The sequence below is a fragment of the Impatiens glandulifera genome, chromosome 4 (assembly GCF_907164915.1).
Source record: "Impatiens glandulifera chromosome 4, dImpGla2.1, whole genome shotgun sequence".
In the NCBI taxonomy this organism is placed as follows: Eukaryota; Viridiplantae; Streptophyta; class Magnoliopsida; order Ericales; family Balsaminaceae; genus Impatiens; species Impatiens glandulifera.
This window is the reverse complement of record NC_061865.1, coordinates 48,354,583-48,374,358: the sequence shown is the minus strand read 5'-3', so window position 1 is coordinate 48,374,358 and position 19,776 is coordinate 48,354,583. Positions and strand designations below refer to the sequence as shown.

Below are 19,776 nucleotides of genomic sequence, written 5' to 3'. Positions count from 1 at the left end.
AAGTTACCGTTAGTGATAATATTGTTTCAGACTGTATTTGTATTGTTGCAGACTTCTGAGAAGGCTTTAGCGTTCCTCTCCATCCAAATGTGATAAACAATGTTGGCGAAGAAACACTTGAAGGTATTGGAGCTGAAGTCGTTACCCTTGGTCTTTGTGATGGCAAGGTCCTTAATGTCGGTCCATTAGTTTAGGAAGCTGAGGAGACTTATTGATGTGGAGAATCTGCGCCCAAACAATGAGGCGAAAGGGCAGTTCTCAATGAGGTGTTCAATGAACTCCTTATTTCCCAAGCAAATGAGGCAATTAGGATCTGGGATGCTCATGTACTTCTTGATCAAATCACGAGTATTGAGTCTCTCGCGAAAGGTGAGCCATAAAATGAATTGGTGTATGGGGATCACTTTGGTAGACCACACTAAGTGGGACCATGGGACAATGTCCACATGATCACGAACATAATCTCAAGCAGACCCCGAGTCGAACCTGCCATTATTCTCGACACTCTAAACACGAGAATCTTCATGGTTATTTAGATGATAGGATGAAAGTGCGTCAAGGATTCTCGCACCTTCTTGAATAGTCCTTAGAATGTTGCTCCAATCGCTGCTCTTGACTTGATGAACTATTGCCAATTGACATTTCCGCCTGATTTAAGTGATGGAGAATACATTATTATAAAGGATGGGTCTGTTTTTGAACCAAGGGTCATGCTAGAACAAAGTGTCATTACTGTTTCCAATTTGAATGTTGATTATCTTGTTCGTGCTGTCTCAAAGGTTTAGAATCTTTTTAAGGGACCACGCCATCTCCATTTTGATCTTGCATGTCCAGATGTTGATGTTTTTTCTAATGAACCTTGAGTGTACCCATCTGACCCAAAACGAGTCTTATTTCTTTTCCAATGCCCAAAAGTGTCTATAGGTGAGAGTATTGTTCCATGAGACACTACCATTGATGTTGATTCTGCTTTCGTCTTTGGGCTTGCATGTGTCCGTTCATTTGATCTTTTTCCCACCATGCCCTTGAGTCCCCCAAATAAAATTCCTCATAAGTTAATCCAATTCTTTCATGACTTTCTTCGGGAGGATGATATGATGCGCCTAGTATCCGATAATACCCATAACGACTCTAGTGATCAGCTCAATACGACCTGCATAAGAAAGTCTTTTTGTAGCCCATCCTAGAATAACATTCTTTACCTTTTCAATCAGAGGTCGGCAGTGCGAGATTTGGAGTTATTTAGAGTAGAGTGGGATGCCCATGTATCGGACGGGGAGCGATCCTTCTTCAATGCCCATGATCCCGAATATACTGGCTTTGGTTTCTTCATTGACGCCGCCATAGAAAGCAAGGTTTTTACCCTAATTAATGCTGAGACCTGTAACACTATAATATGTTGATACCAAGTCTTAATCAAGTTGACAAAAAAATAAAAAATAAAGAGTTAATTTGGATACCCCACTAAGATAGTTCAAGTGACATGAGTGATTTTTAAGAAATTAATGTCACATTTCAATTCTCACTTAGAACGTTTTAGATGAAAGTATAAGTAATGAATGTGGGGTGTCATGATGTCTTTAACATAAAAAAATTAATTCGGGTGATTGATTTTGATTAGAGAATGAAAATTTAGTTGTCATTTCATTGATATAAGTAGTGATACACGTCTTGAGATAAATCACAACAATTGAGAGAAAAATAATAGAGAATATGACAAGCAAATTTGAATTTATAGTTGCCTAACAATAGATGAAAATGACATTACACTACTAGAAATTTTCATATTAAGCAATTCTGATAACAATTGTATATTATTGAAATTAAACTAATTCCATTAATTAAATGTAATGATATTTGACAAATGAAATTCACACAAAATTCAAATATGAATTAATGATGAAATTTAATCCAAATAAATTTCACACCAAATTCAAATGTGAATTAATAGTGAAATTTAATTCAAATGAAATTCACACTAAATTCAAATATGAATTATTGTGAAATTAATTCAAATGAAATTCACATCAAATTCAATGTGAATTAATATGAAATTTAATTCAAATTAAAATGATTTTGTTAATTGTTACAATTAACATTAATGCCTTGAATGAGACAATTTACAAATGTTGTTAATTGCTATTGTAACTACAAAATATTTATTAACTGATTTAACTTGCAAAGATAATGAAAAGGCAAGCAAGGATAATCATTCGATAGATGGATGATGGATTAATAGTTGTTAGATTAAAGAATTGATTAATGATTTCACGATTTAATTTTCAACTATATATATCCATTCACCTTATGTTCTTTTCCAAACATCATCTTATAATTTCTCACTCTAGAATTCCAAAAGTTTTTCATGTTCTTTGTGAGCGTTCTTCGAGTTATTGACTCAAATAGTTCTCTTGTAACTCGGTAATTATGATTCAGGTAATTTGTCTAGTTCACTATTGTAGTGATTTTTCTGTGCTAAACCATTGTAGGTTCCGTTGTACTCTGGAAAAAAGTCATCGATGAAACTGTCTAGCACAAACAGGAGACAATGAAACTATTTTAAGGGAACTCTGATTTCACAGGTCTCAATGCAAACGTGAAGACTTTTCTTCATTTTCATTAAATAATCTATTGTATTTTTTTATTATCATTGTGTTGTATTCAATAATATTTACGTGTAATTGTTACTGGATAAGATTACCAACAATCTTAAAAAATTTATAATATTACTTATTTCGGATTATAACACATTTCTAGTTTTGTTTCAGAAATGACTATTGAAACACTTACTTCCAACATGAGGATGTCAGTTTCCGCTAATCATCTAGATAAGTTAGAAAAGTTTGATTGCTCAAACTTTAAAAGATGATAGCAGAAAATGTTTTTCTATCTCACGACATTGAGTCTCGCACGATTCCTCACGGAAGATCCTCTCACTCCTAAGATTGATGAGTCAAATGTGGCTTCATCACCGAATACAAACGTGCATCCGAAAGTTGATGTGCAAGCAGCTTTGACCATTGATGTTTGCCATCATTCATATTTCTTTTGTAGAAATTACGTACTGAATGGTTTGTGAGATTCATTGTACAATGTGTACAGTGAAAAAAACATGGCTAAAGAACTATGAAAATCTCTTAAATGTAAATACAAAAATGAAGATGCGGGTGCAAAAAAGTTTATGGTTGGTTGATTTTTGGACTACAAAATGGTATATTCAAGTCCAGTCATTAAACAAGTTCAAGAGATCCAAGTTATTTTGCATAAATTTCATGTTGAGGGAGTGAAGGAGAAACTTTCCAAGTAGAAACTATTATTGAGAATATGTCACCGTCTTGGAATGATTTCAAGAATTACCTTAAGCACAAGAGAAAGAAGATGAAGAATTGATGATTCATCTACACATTGAAGAGTAAACAAAAGTGACTCAAAGAAATAATTTAGTCAACATATAGTTAAAAAGTAAATGTGGTGGTAAACACAAGAAGAAACAATTTTTTTTTGTCTAAAACTAGAACCTTAATTATAAAGGCGGAATTTCTAAGAAGTTCACGGGAAAGTGTTTCAATTGCAATGACATGGGCTATAGATTTTCTGATTGCAAAAAGCCGATATGAGTTTGAGAGGCTAACTTAACTCAAGGATTGCCATATATGGATCTATATGCGGTGATATCTAAGGCTAACTTGATGGGGTTTAATCCACAGGAATGGTGGGTTGACACAGAAGCTATAATACATGTTTGCTAAAACAAAGAAATATTTGCAAACCTCGAAGAAGTGAAGAATGGTGAAAATTTGTTCATGGGGAATTCTGTCACTTCTAACATACAAGGTGAAGGAAAAGTGATGTTAAGGTTGCCTTCAGGGAAAGACTTAACTTTGACTAATGTGTTGTATGTTCCGGAGATCCGGAAAAATTTGATATCCGATTCTATTTTAAGTAAGCATGGTTTTAGAAATGTAATTGAGTTGAATAAAATTGTTTTAACTAAATGTGGAATGTTTGTAGGTAGAGATTATACTACCGATGGGCCTTTTAAGCTCAATGTAAGCCAAGTATGAATGAAAATAATAATTTTTTTTATTTATTTGTTGGAGTCTTCCATTTTATGATATGGTAGGCTATGTCATATTAATTATGATTTGATGCATTGATTAATAAAAATGAAAAGTATACCTACATTCGAAATAAATATAAACACAAGTGTGAAATTTGTGTTGAAGCGAAATTGACGAGATCATCCTTTCGAAACGTTGAAAGATGTAATAGACCACTTGATTTAATTCATACAGATGTGTGTGATTTAAAAGGAATTCCAACACGTGGTGGAGGAAAATACTTCATTACTTTTATTGATGATAACATAAAATATTGTTATGTGTATATTATTAAAAGTAAAGATGGAGCCATGGAGAAATTCACTCTTTATAAAAATGAGGTTGAAAACCAACATGGTAATAAGATCAAGGTGTTAATAAGTGATAGAGGAGGTGGATATGAATCACCTTTTATTGAACTATGTGCTCAACATGGTATAATTCATGAGATGATAACATCTTATTCTCCTCAACAAAACGTATGTCTGAGAGGAAAAATAGAACATTAAAAGAAATAATGAATCCACTTCTATTAAGTTATGGTCTACCATAGAACATGTGAGGAGAAACTATTTTGAAGACTAATTACCTTTTAAATAAGGTTACACGAAAGAATCTAGATAAGAGTCCATATTAGTTATGGCATAAATAAAACATCATCTGAATACTTACGAATGTGGGGTGTCTAGCTAAGGTAGTCGTACCATTACCTAAAAATGTAAGAGTTGAACAAAAAACTGTTGATTGTATATTTATTGGATATGCACATAACAATAGTGCTTATAGTTTTCTTGTTTAAATTGGATATTCCGAATATTCATAAGAATACGATAATGGAATCGAGAAATACATTGTTCTTTGAACAGGTACTTCTATATAATTTTAATGAAGAGCAACGTTCTCCAAAAAGGTTTCTTAAACTAGATGAACAATACAAAGAGAATGAAGTTGAGGTTGAACATAGATGAAGTAAACGAGCTAAAAACGGAAAAATCATTTGTTCCAGATTTTATTACTTTTATGATGGAAAGTGAACCTCAAACGTATAATGAAGCAATAATCTCATCTGAAGGGCCTAAATGAAATGAGGCAATTAATAGTGATATAGAATCTATCTTGCAAAACCATATATGTGAACTAGTGGATCTGCTTTTGAGAAATAAACCACTAGGTTACCGATGGATTTTCAAAATAAAAATGAAAGATGATGGATTAATTGATAAATATAAGGAAAGATTGATGGTAAAGGATATCGCCAACGAGAAAGTCTTGATTATTTTGATACATATTCTCCGGTTACGAGAATAACTTCTATTCGATTGATTTTTGCGACTACTTCTTTGCGCAATCTATAAGTTCATCAAATGGACGTAAAAACAACTTTATTAAATGGAGACTTGGAAAAAGAAATTTACATAGATCAACATCAATGATTTTCTACTCAAGGGAAAGAAAATAAAGTTTGTAAATTGGTTAAGTCTTTATATGGCTTAAAACAAGCTCCAAAATAATGGAATGAGAAATTTGATCATGTTATGATCTCAAGTGGATTCAGGATCAATGAATGTGACAAATGTATTTATATTAAAGATACAAAAAATGATTACGTCATTTTATGTCTTTATGTAGATGACATACATATTATTGGAAGTAATGATAAAATGGTTAAATCCTCAAAAGATATGTTAAATTCAAAATTTGACATGAAATATATGGGATTGGCTGATGTGATTATTGGAATACCATTAGACAATTATCTCAATTGATTACGTAAAATCAAAAGATAATATTGCGGATTCGCTAACCAAAGCGTTAAATCTCTAGTTGGTGTTAAAATCCTCACAAGGAATGTGACTTTTTTTAGAATGATGGGTTTCGTTTCTCCTCCAGAGTGCGACTAATCCCCGCTCGTTAAGCACATAGCCTACAAACCTACTTGATCAATTAACAAGGCGAGCAGAACTTGTCTCCTAGAGGGCTCGAACACAGGACCTCCAAGGAGGCCGGAGATATCTATCTCTTTTGCCGCTAGGCTAGAATAGGGGATCACAAGGAATATGACTTAAGACTACAAAAAATTAGTATGAAGGGAAACTCAACCTATGATGACTAGAGATCTCAAGAACTAGGTTCAATGGGACAACCTAACTATACTAGACTTGGTAGATTTCTATGGGTAAAAATCCTACGATAAAATAGCATTTTGGGAAAGGATAAGAACACATGGTTTTAATGATTCTTTATGAACAATCTGATCACCTATGTGAGAGAGAAGTGAGTCCACTTGGAAAGAATTGCACGGCTTAATTTTCGACCCTCTCACTAAACTATGTGAGTGTTCATGGCCAAAACGAACACAATCATGAGAACTAACATGTATCAAGAAGAATTCTATGCGAAAGTGTGTAATCGTTTACATAAGAAATAGAATAGTTCAAAGACATCGAGTCTAGTCGGTTAGTAAAGTTATATACTTTAATAAGAGAAGATTTAAAGGGTTGCACTTACCTATCCCATGTAGGATTCAACTGTTAAACATTTCACCAAGTTAATAATTCAATTTCCATTAATGTGGAGGTGTTGGAATTAAACTAATTTCTATTAATTAAATGGGAATGATATTTGACAAATGAAATTCACACAAAATTCAAATATGAATTAATGGTGAAATTTAATCCAAATAAAATTTACACAAAATTCAAATATGAATTAATGGTAAAATTTAATCCGAATGAAATTCATACCAAATTCAAATATGAATTAGTAGTGAAATTTAATCCAAATGAAATTCACACCAAATTTAAATGTAAATTAATTTGAAATTAATCCAAATGAAATTAACACCAAATTCAAATATAAATTAATTTGAAATTAATCCAAATGAAATTCACATCAAATTCAATGTGAATTAAGATGAAATTTAATTTAATTCAAATTAAATTAAATTTATTAATTGTTATAATTCACATTAATGAGTTGAATGGGGGTAATTAACCAATGTTCTTAATTGCTATTGTAACTACAAAATATTTATTGATTGATGTAACTTATAAAGATAATGAAAAGGTAAACAATGATAACCATTGGATGGATGATGGATTAATGATAGTTGAATTAAAGAATTGATTAATGGTTTCAGTGTTTAATTTTCAACTATATATATCCATTCACCTTGTATTCATTTCCACACATCATCTTATAATTTATCACTTCAGAATTTCAAATGTATTTCTTGTTCTTTGTGAACTTTCTTCGAGTTATTGACTCGATTGGTTCTCTTAAAACTCGATAATTGTGATTCAGGTAATTTGTCAGGTTTGTTGTTGTAGTAGTTTTTTTTGTGCTAAACCATTGCAGGTTCCATTGTACCATAGGATGTAGTCATTGACGAACTCTCCAGCACAAACGAGAGACAATGAAACTATTTTAAGGAAACTATGATTTCATAGGCCTCAGAGCAAACGAGAAGACTTTTCTTCATTTTCATTATATAATCTATTGTATTTTTTCTATTATCTTTATGCCGTATTTAATAATATTTACGTGTAATTGTTACGAGATAAGATTAAAACATATATCCTCTATTTAACTTGTCCAAACTCTAAATTTTTGGATTTTGGCTATTTAATGGGAGCTAAATAAAATAGATAAAGCTAAAATTTGAATTGAGTTAGAGATAATCATATCTCAAGTGAGGCCACTAAAAGAACATTCCAATTTTTTCAGTTCTAAACGTTCCTTGTAAATTTTTATGTATCTTCTTGTAACTTGAAAGTTTGATCCTAGAAAATAATCTTGTTCTGTCTTGGCAAATAGATGTAGACATTTTCTTAAACCACTATAAAAAAAAATTTGTGTTTTCTATTTTTTGTTTGGTTCATTTCTTTTATTTTTAAAACATAGCTTTGAAAAGATTGTGATAATAGATTGTACCTCCCTCAATATATTATATTAACATTTTTTAAAACTATTATAAAAGAAAAGTGAAGTTGATTTTGCAAAAGTAATTCAGTCTTCAATTTGACACTTATTCCCTTAATTTTATCTTATAAATTCATAACCAATAACATTTTAAATCACTTCTTATCTATCTAATAATTTATTTCTCTCAAATTTTGTAGTCTTTTCATACTTAAATCTCAATTCATATTAAGTTTACTAACTAATAATATGTTCCCCTTTTAGTTCTAAAAAATGTTCACAAAAATCTCAACCAAAGAAGGAAAATGTTCAATGGATTCGGAGCAGGTCACTAATATGACAGCCAGTTACAAGTCTTCATTAATCCTTAGGATAAATGTGTACTACCCATACCCTTAACAATTTACCTTATTAGCAAGGTTTGAAATTATTTTACTTAAACTATTATTAATGTTTTGAAAGAACTGTATCCAATTATTGTATAAAAGATTAGTAGTAGTATCAGTGGAAATGAATGATTTTCTTGAGTTGAAATGAACTATATGAAAAATGAATGGAAAAAACTATCAACCTTAAATATACAATTTGTTCTCTTTGGAATTTAGTTTGTTATCTTCACCAAATATATTAAAATAAAATATATTAATTTTATTAATTTATTAATAATAACTCAACCACTAACTTTCTATTTACATGTTATCTTTGAGATTAAAATGGGCATATGTGTTTTTCATAAGGGCGAATTATTTAACCTATTACATGAAAGTTTTATTCAATATTCTATATACAAAAGAGTAATTTCATTAAATTTAGATAATGCAAGTAATAATACAACTTTAATTAATAAAATAATAAATTTAATTAATCAAGTCTTAAACCTAGATATATTTGTCATATATTAAATCTCATTGTTAAAAATGATTTCATAGAATTATCCAAAATTTAAAAGAATTTGTAAAGAATTAAAAATAAAGCCTAATAAATTTTTAACATCTCATTTAAAATTCATTCAACTGATTTTATAAATCTCAATTTTAAATTCAAAGTTTATTATTTCATAATTTGTTGAAGTTTATAATGCGGTTTGAAGTCGTCAAACTATTATTAACGACAATATTTAATACCACGTAGACATTAGTGTACACTTATCTACGTAGAAAATTCAACTATGGTCGTTTAATATTTGGTCAGAACCGAATATTTGTCTGAATTATAATAAACCGAACTCAAATTTTATTTTTGATTTTGAATCAAATTTTAAATTTATTCAAATTCGAATACGTTATTCGATTTGGTTTTCAATTCAAAAATTAAACCGAATTCAATTTTTTTATTATATATTTTATTAGTTATTAAATTAGGTCTAACTTATCTTTTAGTCCTTTCTTTCTACCGTCGTCACCCACCCTTAACCTTTATTTTAATAGATTTAATATAAAAAAATCAATCATGAATGCAACCAAAATCAAATGTTATTCACATTGAAACAAACACTAAAAAAACATGTCAAACAAACACGTTAACATAAACAAGACAATCAAAATGAGTTTTGAAAAAGAAGAGAAGTTTAAAATAAAAAATTTATATCTCGTTCGACTTACTTTTCGAAATCAAATTCATCACTAACTTCAACAAAAATAAAGAAAATTATAGTTTAATATCGTGTGAAATCCTTAACTATTATTCAAAGTGACGAAGGACAATTCAAATGATAGTTTGACCATCATAAATTTGTTCGAACTTAGATTCTTTATGCTTGAACCCCAAATAATCCAAAAACAGGAATTTCGAATATCAAGAAATTCCGAGATTCATACTTGAATTCTTCTAAATTCTTAAATATTTTCCTTTACCTAGTTTAGCAAGCAAGGTGAAAATTTATTTTAGGAAAGGAAAAACTAGTTATATAAATAATTATGTTGCAAATAAAATAAATAATTATGTTACAAAGCAAAGGTCCTAAATAAGTAAATAACCGCGTTAATTAAAATTTTAAAAGGAAAGGGGAAGAAAGAAGAAGGAAACCTAATCTTTACGAACCAGAATTGATAAAGCAAACCCTAATGCTAATCAGGGCAGATTTGGCTGTAATTCTGAAATAAGGAGAAGCTGCCAGCCTGCCATGGAAACAAAAGCAAAACGGCAGCCATTTTGAAAGCAAGAGAATACAAAGGTTAACTGAGGAAGAAACGGGTCTTACTGTTTTCTCTTCCTCTCTCTCGTTCGCGGCACTTTAAAATCGACTCAGCCTTCGTCGAATCTCCTCTACACAACAAGTATTATTCTAAATTTGTATTTCTATTGATAATTTATGTGAATGCTTTAATTAAAGGTTGAATTGAATTCATATAGCAGGCCATGAATCTTGTCTCTCTATTTCTATGTTTTAAGGTTTCTACTTGTATGGAAATGTCTCATTCGAATGAGAGATTACTAGGTCTTTTTGATCGTTGTTGTTACGCCTGATTGAGGGTTATATTCAAATATTCGTTTTTTTCCCTATAATCTGCGTGCTTCTTGTGAATAATTTTCATATCTTTAGTGAGGGTTGTACTAAGTTTTTATTTTTTTATTTTTCTAAACTGAATCAAAATTGCATTGTCAAGACTCAAGATACTAAGACTATAGAGAAAAGATATTCCTGCTACCAAACATTAAGAATAAATAGTGCACCAAAGGTAACACACAAGGAAAGATAGTAATGTAACACTATTAATTATAAGCAGACAGACATTATTGAAATCGCCGCATTCATGAGTATGCAATTGTGACCTGAACCCCAGGTTTAATGGTTATAGAAGTGATTTGCTTCACTACGTCTGGTGAGCTGAACAGATCAATCACCCGCTTTTGGACTCGAAGCTCAGTCCCATGTGTGGTTCCTTCACCAGTCACCACACAGCGACTTCCTCGTTGTGATGCGCAGAACCTTGGTAGGGATTCTCACGGGTCCTTTAACCCGCAATCTCTTGTCCTTGGCACCTTTCACCAAATTCCCACAAACTTTCTCTAGGTTTTTAACATTCTTAGAGGTGATGATGATCCCGATCTTGTGGATCTGTTCTTGGGTTTCTTCCAAACCCGGCTTCGTCTGCTTCTTGGAAGGAGGAGCGTAAGTCATTGTTTCTCAGATCTTTTCTTCTTCTGAGATACGTGATGAAAATAGCAGCCTCCTAGTCACGAACCCTTCGCTTTGCATGAGGGTTTTACTAAGTTGTGTTGTTTGGCATGTCCCAAATATCAAGTTTACAGACTCTACTCCATTGATTGATAAGTTTAAGAATAAGTTGTAAAATATAAAGAGTTCTAGGTTAATGATTCATTCAATATGTAGCTTTTGAAGGATTTATGAGTCTCTTTTAGTTAGATCTTGGCAATTGTTATAGATGATATTATAGAAGCAATAGTCAAGGTCATATGACTCGTATTTATATTTTGATATTTGAATTAATTTTTTTTATAGTAAATTATACTTGTATTGTAAAGGGTAAAGACAAAATGATGAAATAAACTATGCTAAGAGGGCCAATGTCTTCTATGTGTTGAAATTTTAATGTTTATTGATATAGTGACTTACAATTGGGGTAACTAATTTTTTATTTTGAAAAAAGGTCAACTTTTCTATAATTGGGGTAACTATATCCTTTGATATTCATAGTACCAGTAATAACTTCTATGTGTACATGGATTGTAACATTTAAGCTTTTGAGTACTTATTTTGGCTGGCTACAATTGCGCAGTCCTTAAGATTGCCTTTCTCTATAGTGAAAGCGTGTCGAGTCATAACTGCGCTATAGAAACTTCATATATGCACACTATTCTTATGATTCATGTGTATATATGCTCTGGGTTACCTTAATGGTCTTCCTTTTGGTAACCTACTGCCCCCATCTCCATAGTCATTTCATTGATCTCGATGAATCTATCATTTCTTACAGTTTATGGACGTCATGGTTTATAATATAGCTTAATGTTTTCTTATTATATCTATGAATGCTTTCATTCAAATGAGAAATTCTTAACTTCTTTTATTCGCTGATGTTTTTGACTTGGCCTGATTGGGGTTTACATTCAAACATATTTTTCTCAATAATTTGTGTGTTAATCGTTTTCTAATTGATTTGAGTTGGGTTGAATTTATATTATGAGTATTGAATTATAATGTATGTGGAAGTCAAATTAGATTGCAATAAACAACTTAAGAGGGCTGATGTCCTCTGTTTTCTATAATTTTATTGCTTATTGATATACTGACATGCTAATGAAGGTATCAAAATTTTGTTGTTTGTTTAAGGAAAAAATAATTTCAGTCAAGAACTTAGATTAAGGAACTACAAATGTTGTGTGTATATGATTTAATAACTTAATAGAGTTAATCAAAAACCGTCCAAAAGAAGTTATTTGAGACATGATGCAATGCAAATTGAGGAAACATAATGAACTTTTTTATGCTTAAAATAATGTGTTATTATTATTAATAATAATTGATATTGTCTAATAGAATAATTTATCTTATTTGTAAAAGTTGTAATTTATCTGACAATTTGGTATAATTATTAACTAAATATAATTTTAATGTATTGTGTGTATTTTCAGAGATCTCTACCTATGAAGAAGAAGAAGAGTGAAAAGTCCAAGCATGATGCTGCTATTGTTTCTGTCTCAGATATCAAGTCGCTGATTCGCGAAAATGCTCTCTTCTTTGATAATCTAATCGAACTTATTCCAGCCAAGTTTTACCTTCCGAGCGATGAGCCTAAACCATGGTTCCAAGGGTTAAGCAAAGCTGCCAAGGCCTCCGCGAAACAGCAAAACAAAGAGCACAAAAAGATTATACGTCGCGAACGCCTCGACCCGGAGAAATCTCAAACCACCACCCTAGATTTGCTTAAACAAAGCATCGAAAAAGAACGAGAGAAGAATGAGTCAGACAATGAAGAAGAAGAAGATGATGATGAGGAGGAAGAAGATATCAAACCAATTAAGAATTTTGGTGGTGGTGATGATAAGTCGGTTACCTACGACGAGCTCCGTCAGCGCCTTCACCGTAGGCTTGAAGAGATGAGAGGGGACCGGTTTGGTAGTGAGGAGTCAAAGGCTATAAGGAGAGAGAAGAAAGATATCTATTTGATGAATAAGAGGAAAAGAATGTCTGAGAATGGAGAGAAGAATAAAAAGGTTGTAGCCAAGGCGGAAACAGAGAAGCACGTGGAAGAGGCGGCTAGTGGTATTCAATTTGGAAAAGTGAAGCTTGGAGGAGAGGATGAAAGTGAATTGAGGAAGAATAAGAGAAGGAAGTTGTCGAAAGAAAAGGAGCTGGAGAGGGCCATGAGTTTGGCAGAAGAAAAGAAGGACCCAGAGAAAGGGAAAAAACATTCTTGGACGGCTGCATTGAGCAGGGCGTCTGGAGTGAAGGTGCACGATGATCCGAAATTGCTGAAGCAAAGGATGCACAAGGAGAAGAAGAAACATGAGAAGAATGTGGAGAAGTGGAAGGATAGAATTGAGACTAAGGATAAGATGAAGAAGGATAAACAGAAGAAGAGGACAGATAATATAAGTGGCAAAATTCATGAGAAGAAGATGAAGAAAATTGCAAAAAGAGAGAAGAAGCTCATGAGGCCTGGTTTTGAAGGAAGGAAAGAAGGTTACATCACTACTACTACTGAAAATTGAGGTGCCTATCTTTCTCATCTTTAAATTGTAATATGATCTATCATCATCATCATCTTCATTATCTGTTCTCCTTAAAACATAGGGCTTGAAGAAGTGTCTTGATCATCTTTTTTTTTTAATGTTTGTTGAAGATTTCCTAGGATTGATTACTCAGTTACTTTTTGGCCCATATATATTTTTCAATTAAACATATGTTGTGTTATTGTCTCTGTTCTTCCCATTTTTTAAAGAATTTTCTATTCAATGAATGCTTTTTTCACATAGAGATGCATTAGAGGGGCAGATATGGGTTATGGAAGCCAAGTCTTTTATGGGTTGTGGAAGTTGCAAAAGTATTTACAATCATGATACATGTTAGGGTTTAAGTGTAATGTAGTTGGTTTCAGTGGGCCTTTGGACTAATATATCGTTAGTTTATTTAGTAACATTATAAATAGAACAGTTAGGTGATGTAAGAGGTCTCACCTAATAGTTGGGCATTCCCCTTCTATAATATTGACACCTTTTGAAATATTAGGAGAAGAGTAAAGAAGTAGATGAGAAGATATGTTTCATTAAGATGAGAAATGGAATGCCTTGGATATTAGGGCTTATTCATTCTATTTTGGTTAATCCCTTGGGTAAATTGCACTTTATTGTCCTTGAATATTGATCACTTTAGTCTTTGGGATATTTAAACAACCAATGAGTCATTTAAATAATCTTATTCATTTGGAATTATAGAAAAGTGAGTTATTTGGGTAAAAAACTTTATATAATGAATATTTTTTAAAAAAAAGAAAAGAAATAGAGGGTATTTGATATTTTAATTGATGATTTGAATAATACGATTAATGAAAAGACCCAATTCAATGAGGCCTGAGATTGGATTGAGGTTGTTTGATTTAGATTTGGATTAAAATGTAAAGCAAAAAAGAATATTTGAAATCAACGTTTTAGTTAAAAAAAAATCATTTATTTTGAGAAATGTATAAATAACTTTATAGTTTTCTTGATATTTGTTAAATAAATTGGTGGTTGCATCTATATTCCTATCATCTATTACCTACAATGTTTTGGTGAAAAAAAATTCAAATATCTTCTTACAATTGCTAAGAGAGAAAATGAAGAGAGAAAATGAGTTCATGAGGCCTGTTTTTTTGTATGAAGGAAATAACTACTACTGAAAATTGAGATGCTCTATCTCTCTTATCTTTAAATTATAATGAACATCAGTTGTTTTATTGGTTTCTATTCTTCCCATATTTTTACAATTTGTGTGAGCATGATCACAATATTGAGTTAATCCTTGTTTACATAATGTTTATTTTCTTCAAACTTATTCTCATTCTCTATTATACACTATTCCATATGGCACAGGGTTTTCACTATCATTCCTGTGACCAAAATCATCCTTGTCCCTCACAAAGGAGGTGTAATGATTAAGAAAATAAAAGATTTTGGTCATCATTCTTTACATAGGGATGCATTTATTGCACTATATAGAATTTTGGGGCACACAAGCTAGGCATAATGCACTTTTTTTATATGGGTTATTTGAGATTTTTATTTTATTTTGTAAACTCAAATATAAGCCATCAAAGTATTTGTCAATTTAAGTTCAACATTAAACTATCAATTTTTTACAAATCCCTTCACAATTTTGAAATCTTTTTAATATATTTTTTTAAACAACAATATAATAAGATTCTATAAGGACAGGACAATATCAGTTGTTATCAGTGTAGTAAAATCTGAACAAATCGAAACAATGAAAGACGGTTTATTAACATGCTGGGGTAAATTTAATAGTTGTCAAACTGAATATAAATAAAATTAAAAAAAATATATATATTTTGTTAGAATTTATAGTTGTACATAAAATTTTATCTTATTAATTAAGTTTTCAACCTTTCAATTATATATATTGTTCTTATTTGTTTTTTAAAGTAAATATATAATTGATATTTATTTTTTAAAGTAATTTAGATATAATTGTATTATTTAATATATTTTTAGGAACGAAAAAATCTTGTACTGATAAAATACACCGAATTAATCCTCTATACTAAACCGATCAATAAATTGAAACCGTCGACGGTTTCAATGTGTATTTCGGTTCAATCAACCGAAGCTAAACCTTTGTCTTCAAATCAGCTCTATTCTCAAACATGACGCAGTTGCTCCGCTATATTTTTAGACAATTGTTCATTCGTCTCTTCCATCTTTCGATGTTGTTTGTTTGTATCGTGTTCTTAAAATTATCTTATCAAATTAATATTGCGGTTGAATGAGAGAAAATATATCATAGTAATATAGTTATTGCTTTAGAAAAAGGTGGTTGAATGTTCATTTACACTAATTATTGTCTATTCATGTCTTTTCATTAGAGTTCTTTCTACAAGTTTTTTCTAAATTTTAAATTCTCTCACTCACATCATTTTGTTCTTTAACATATTCACTAATCACTTTGTTCCTTTCACATATTCACTAATCACTATCTTTCCCTCATTCATGGACTCTTTTCGATCAATCCAAAAAAAAATAAAAGCTTAAATCCATGTATGAGAAACTCTTGTTCTATGGTTGAAATCTCAACACTATAATTAATTTAAAACCATGAATTACCTAGAGGTTAAATTATGTTGCATTTTTCAGATTTATGTTAGGACTTATTTCGACTAACAAATTAACTAACTTCGTATTCAAATAAAATTACATTCACCCCACTTCTGATTCATTTTCATTAAAGGGATAACCGCCCATTTGGTGTAGGTCCGGTCCAGTTGACTGATTCAAAACATATTGCGGGTTTCGTTGTATTTCATTATTTACGTTATAAGAGTTGAAACGTATCTTGGTTTCATTAAAAAAAATGAATTTTGAATTATTTGAAGTGGATGCATACAAAGAAGATGGAGGAAAGGAGGTGCATTTGAAGATGATCGATCTTCTTCTTAATCTGGAACATCGTTATGTCACTTAAAACATTTAAAGCGCAGTATAATTTAGAAAAATAAAAAATGGATATGTCATCTATATGAAAATTTGTGCCTATTTTAATATAAATGTATAACATTTTAAATGATTTTTGATATTTAATGAATAAATTTAAACAAAATTTCTAAATTAAGTAAAATTAGATAGAGTATTATAATTATTACCCAAAAATTAATATAATTATCAAGTAAAATTGAAATCATTTTTTTAATTTGAAATATAAAATTGGATTAAACTTTTCACTACAAACAAAATGTGTCAAAAGCTGTCCAATTGTTTGATTGTGCTATCCAAGATTTTTTAGAATAATATATATTTCTTTAAATGCATCTTTTATTGGTTTAATAATATATATTTTTTCATTTTTACCAAAAAGATATATATACTCCTATATGTTTGATCAGACTCTTGACAGTTTAACTTAAAAAATTACATTATCCATAAATCATCTACATGTTATAACCACCATCCATTACCTCCAGCCCATTTGCCAGATGGATTATTCTCTTGCTGTTATTATTAATTAATATATATATATACTTTTAATAATTTAAAAAAAATTAAGAAACATCTGCATCGTCCACTATCATCACTTAAATACATATAAATAATAGTCTATGAAGAATAAAAAAACCTTTCTACAAGTTTGATAAAGTGGTTTTTGTGTGTTAAAATTATTTGGCTACCTAGTACATTAGGGTAGTTTGGCTTACCCCAGGACTGTCCTATGCCTAAGAAGTTGTTTCCTCAATATTGAATGAAATTTTGTTTTCCATCTACAATTATCCTCTCTTGTGTTTACATCTAAAACTATTCTATTGTGTGATGTTACAAGTTATAAAATCTTACTAAAACAATTGATTGATCATACCTTAACCCTAAAATACTTCATGCTTTACTTACACATTACAGATTTTTAATGTAATTTTCTAATAAGGGACATCACGATATGATAGAAGTTATATACTTGGTGGTAGTGTTTGGTGATGTCACGTGACGAGGCTCCTGTGAATTTGATTTAATATGGGACGAAACATTGTTAGTGCGGTAGGCCTTTCCACATATGCGATGTCACTCAAAATGCGGTTTGACTCCTTAATTAAAAAGAAAACCGGGGGCTATTCTATACCGGCATCGTTTCCCAAAACCACATGATTTTTCATCCCATCTCGAAGCAATTATTTGTATTATTTTAAATATATAATTGACCCATTAATTTTATGTAAGGAGATTAGTTTTATTTTATTTGTTATTCATTCTTTCCTTCACACATTTGATAAATCTAAAATCCCACCCTGAGGGGAATAATCAAATATATTAATGTACTATTCCATACAATGTTTAATGTTAAACATATCATACTTCCAAGAAAGGAGTTCCATGATCATAGTAAACAAAACTAAATACAATAAGTTCTTGTATTATTAGTATTCTTATATAATCCTCATTTTCAATAAAGATTCCTTACATAAATTATCATATCTCATGGCCGACAAAATGACGAAGAATCATCTTTAGATAAATCAAATTTGACTACAAAGTTCCGCATTCTTGTGGATAATTTAAAACGCTCCATGCGAGTTACTTCATATCTATTTTAATAAAAAGAAATTATGTTTAACACGTAATCTATATTTTGAAAATAGATAAATATTTTATTAATACACCATGAACTTAAAAGTCATCTATTTTCTCTTATACATTGGTGCAGGTGTTCGATTGGGCTAAGAAAAAAAGAAATATTTGTTTATATAATAAAATAAAAGGGGTAGATAGATCATAAAAAAAAGAAAAAATAAAGAAATAAAGAAGTAAAGCAAAAAGTTGAAGAATCTAACAACCACATAATTACATGAAAATGGTACTAGGTTGCCGGCCACGAGTACAGCACTTTGCCCCCACATAAATAAACAATTATGCTAATCCATCATGTGGTGCATGATAGGTGGATTAATAATAATAATAATAATAATAATAATAATAATAATAATAATATATATATATATATATTAAAATGTTCATTTAATTATGTATATTAAGAACAGAACAAACTACATGAAACAAAAAAAATTAAACAAAAACAAAAATGTATCTGTATAACATTTTATTAATTAAAAAAGGAGATAAAACACAACTGTCATAAATTAACCTCACTTTATTTTTCAATATATCTGTATAACATTGTATTAATTATTATTTTTAAAAATGACTTAAAATAATATTTAAAAATTAATTAAAGAATAACAGTGAATAATAATTATTTTAACTGATATTAAGATCAAAGAAAAAATATTTATTAAAATATGAAAGCGTAAATAAAACTAGTTTGGATATAGTATTATTAATTAAAAAGACAAATAAATTAGTTGGTGTATATTATAAATTTATAATTGTAAAAGGACTTACATGAAATTATATATTAATTAATAATATTAAATAGAGTAAAAAGTTTAATGAAATATGACTGTAACCCTTATAATCAAATATTATTATGATATAAAAGAAAAATTAATTTAAAGAATATGATTTTTTAAATTATTTATATAGGTCAATATTAACAATCCTAGGTTGTGGGTGCATGTTACCATATCATGTGCAAGAAGTTATTTGATTGTATTATAATTAATTATAAACATAACAGTGACCATGAACCACATTTTATATTATTGAGTAACATCTGGATTTTTTTATTTATAATTGTTCATATATATAACAACATTTGGAATAAATTTGTAACTCAGCTAGTCTAACCCTCATAATCTATAAATTTATTTTGAGAAATAAATATATTTTATATAATATAATATTTTTTTATTTCTTAAATTTATAGTTATTATGATTTATTTTTGAGAACGCTGGTTCCGCTTCTCTTATTGAGTGCGACTAATCCCCGCGGGTTAAACTAATAATCCGCAAACACATTTAACCATTTAATCCGGCGCAGAATTTGTTGTCTGGCGAGCTTGAACTCATAACTTCAGGAAGGTTATGTATATTCACCTCTTATTGTCGATGAAGTAGCTAATTGATCTAGAAATTATATCCCTATAAAAAAAATATTTTTATTTATCATGCCTAAGTATTCTTCTTACTTTGTAAA

The 19,776-nt window shown here is 30.1% G+C and overlaps 1 protein-coding gene and 1 pseudogene across 1 annotated transcript; one reads left to right on the top strand and one right to left on the bottom strand.

Annotated features, from left to right (window-relative positions):
* Nucleotides 1-10,029: 10,029 nt before the first annotated feature.
* LOC124935974 (ribosomal RNA-processing protein 14-like) lies at nucleotides 10,030-13,899 on the top strand. Its single transcript, XM_047476423.1, has 2 exons — nucleotides 10,030-10,297; nucleotides 12,618-13,899. Exon 2 carries the CDS (start codon nucleotides 12,630-12,632, stop codon nucleotides 13,695-13,697), a length of 1,068 nt encoding a protein of 355 aa, XP_047332379.1. The 5' UTR covers nucleotides 10,030-10,297; nucleotides 12,618-12,629; the 3' UTR covers nucleotides 13,698-13,899.
* LOC124935975 lies at nucleotides 10,676-11,210 on the bottom strand (annotated as a pseudogene).
* Nucleotides 13,900-19,776: the final 5,877 nt, after the last annotated feature.

Excerpts from the sequence above, each read along its gene's own strand:
- LOC124935974 (XM_047476423.1), top strand. The coding sequence starts at position 12,630 with ATGAAGAAGAAGAAGAGTGAAAAGTCCAAGCATGATGCTGCTATTGTT.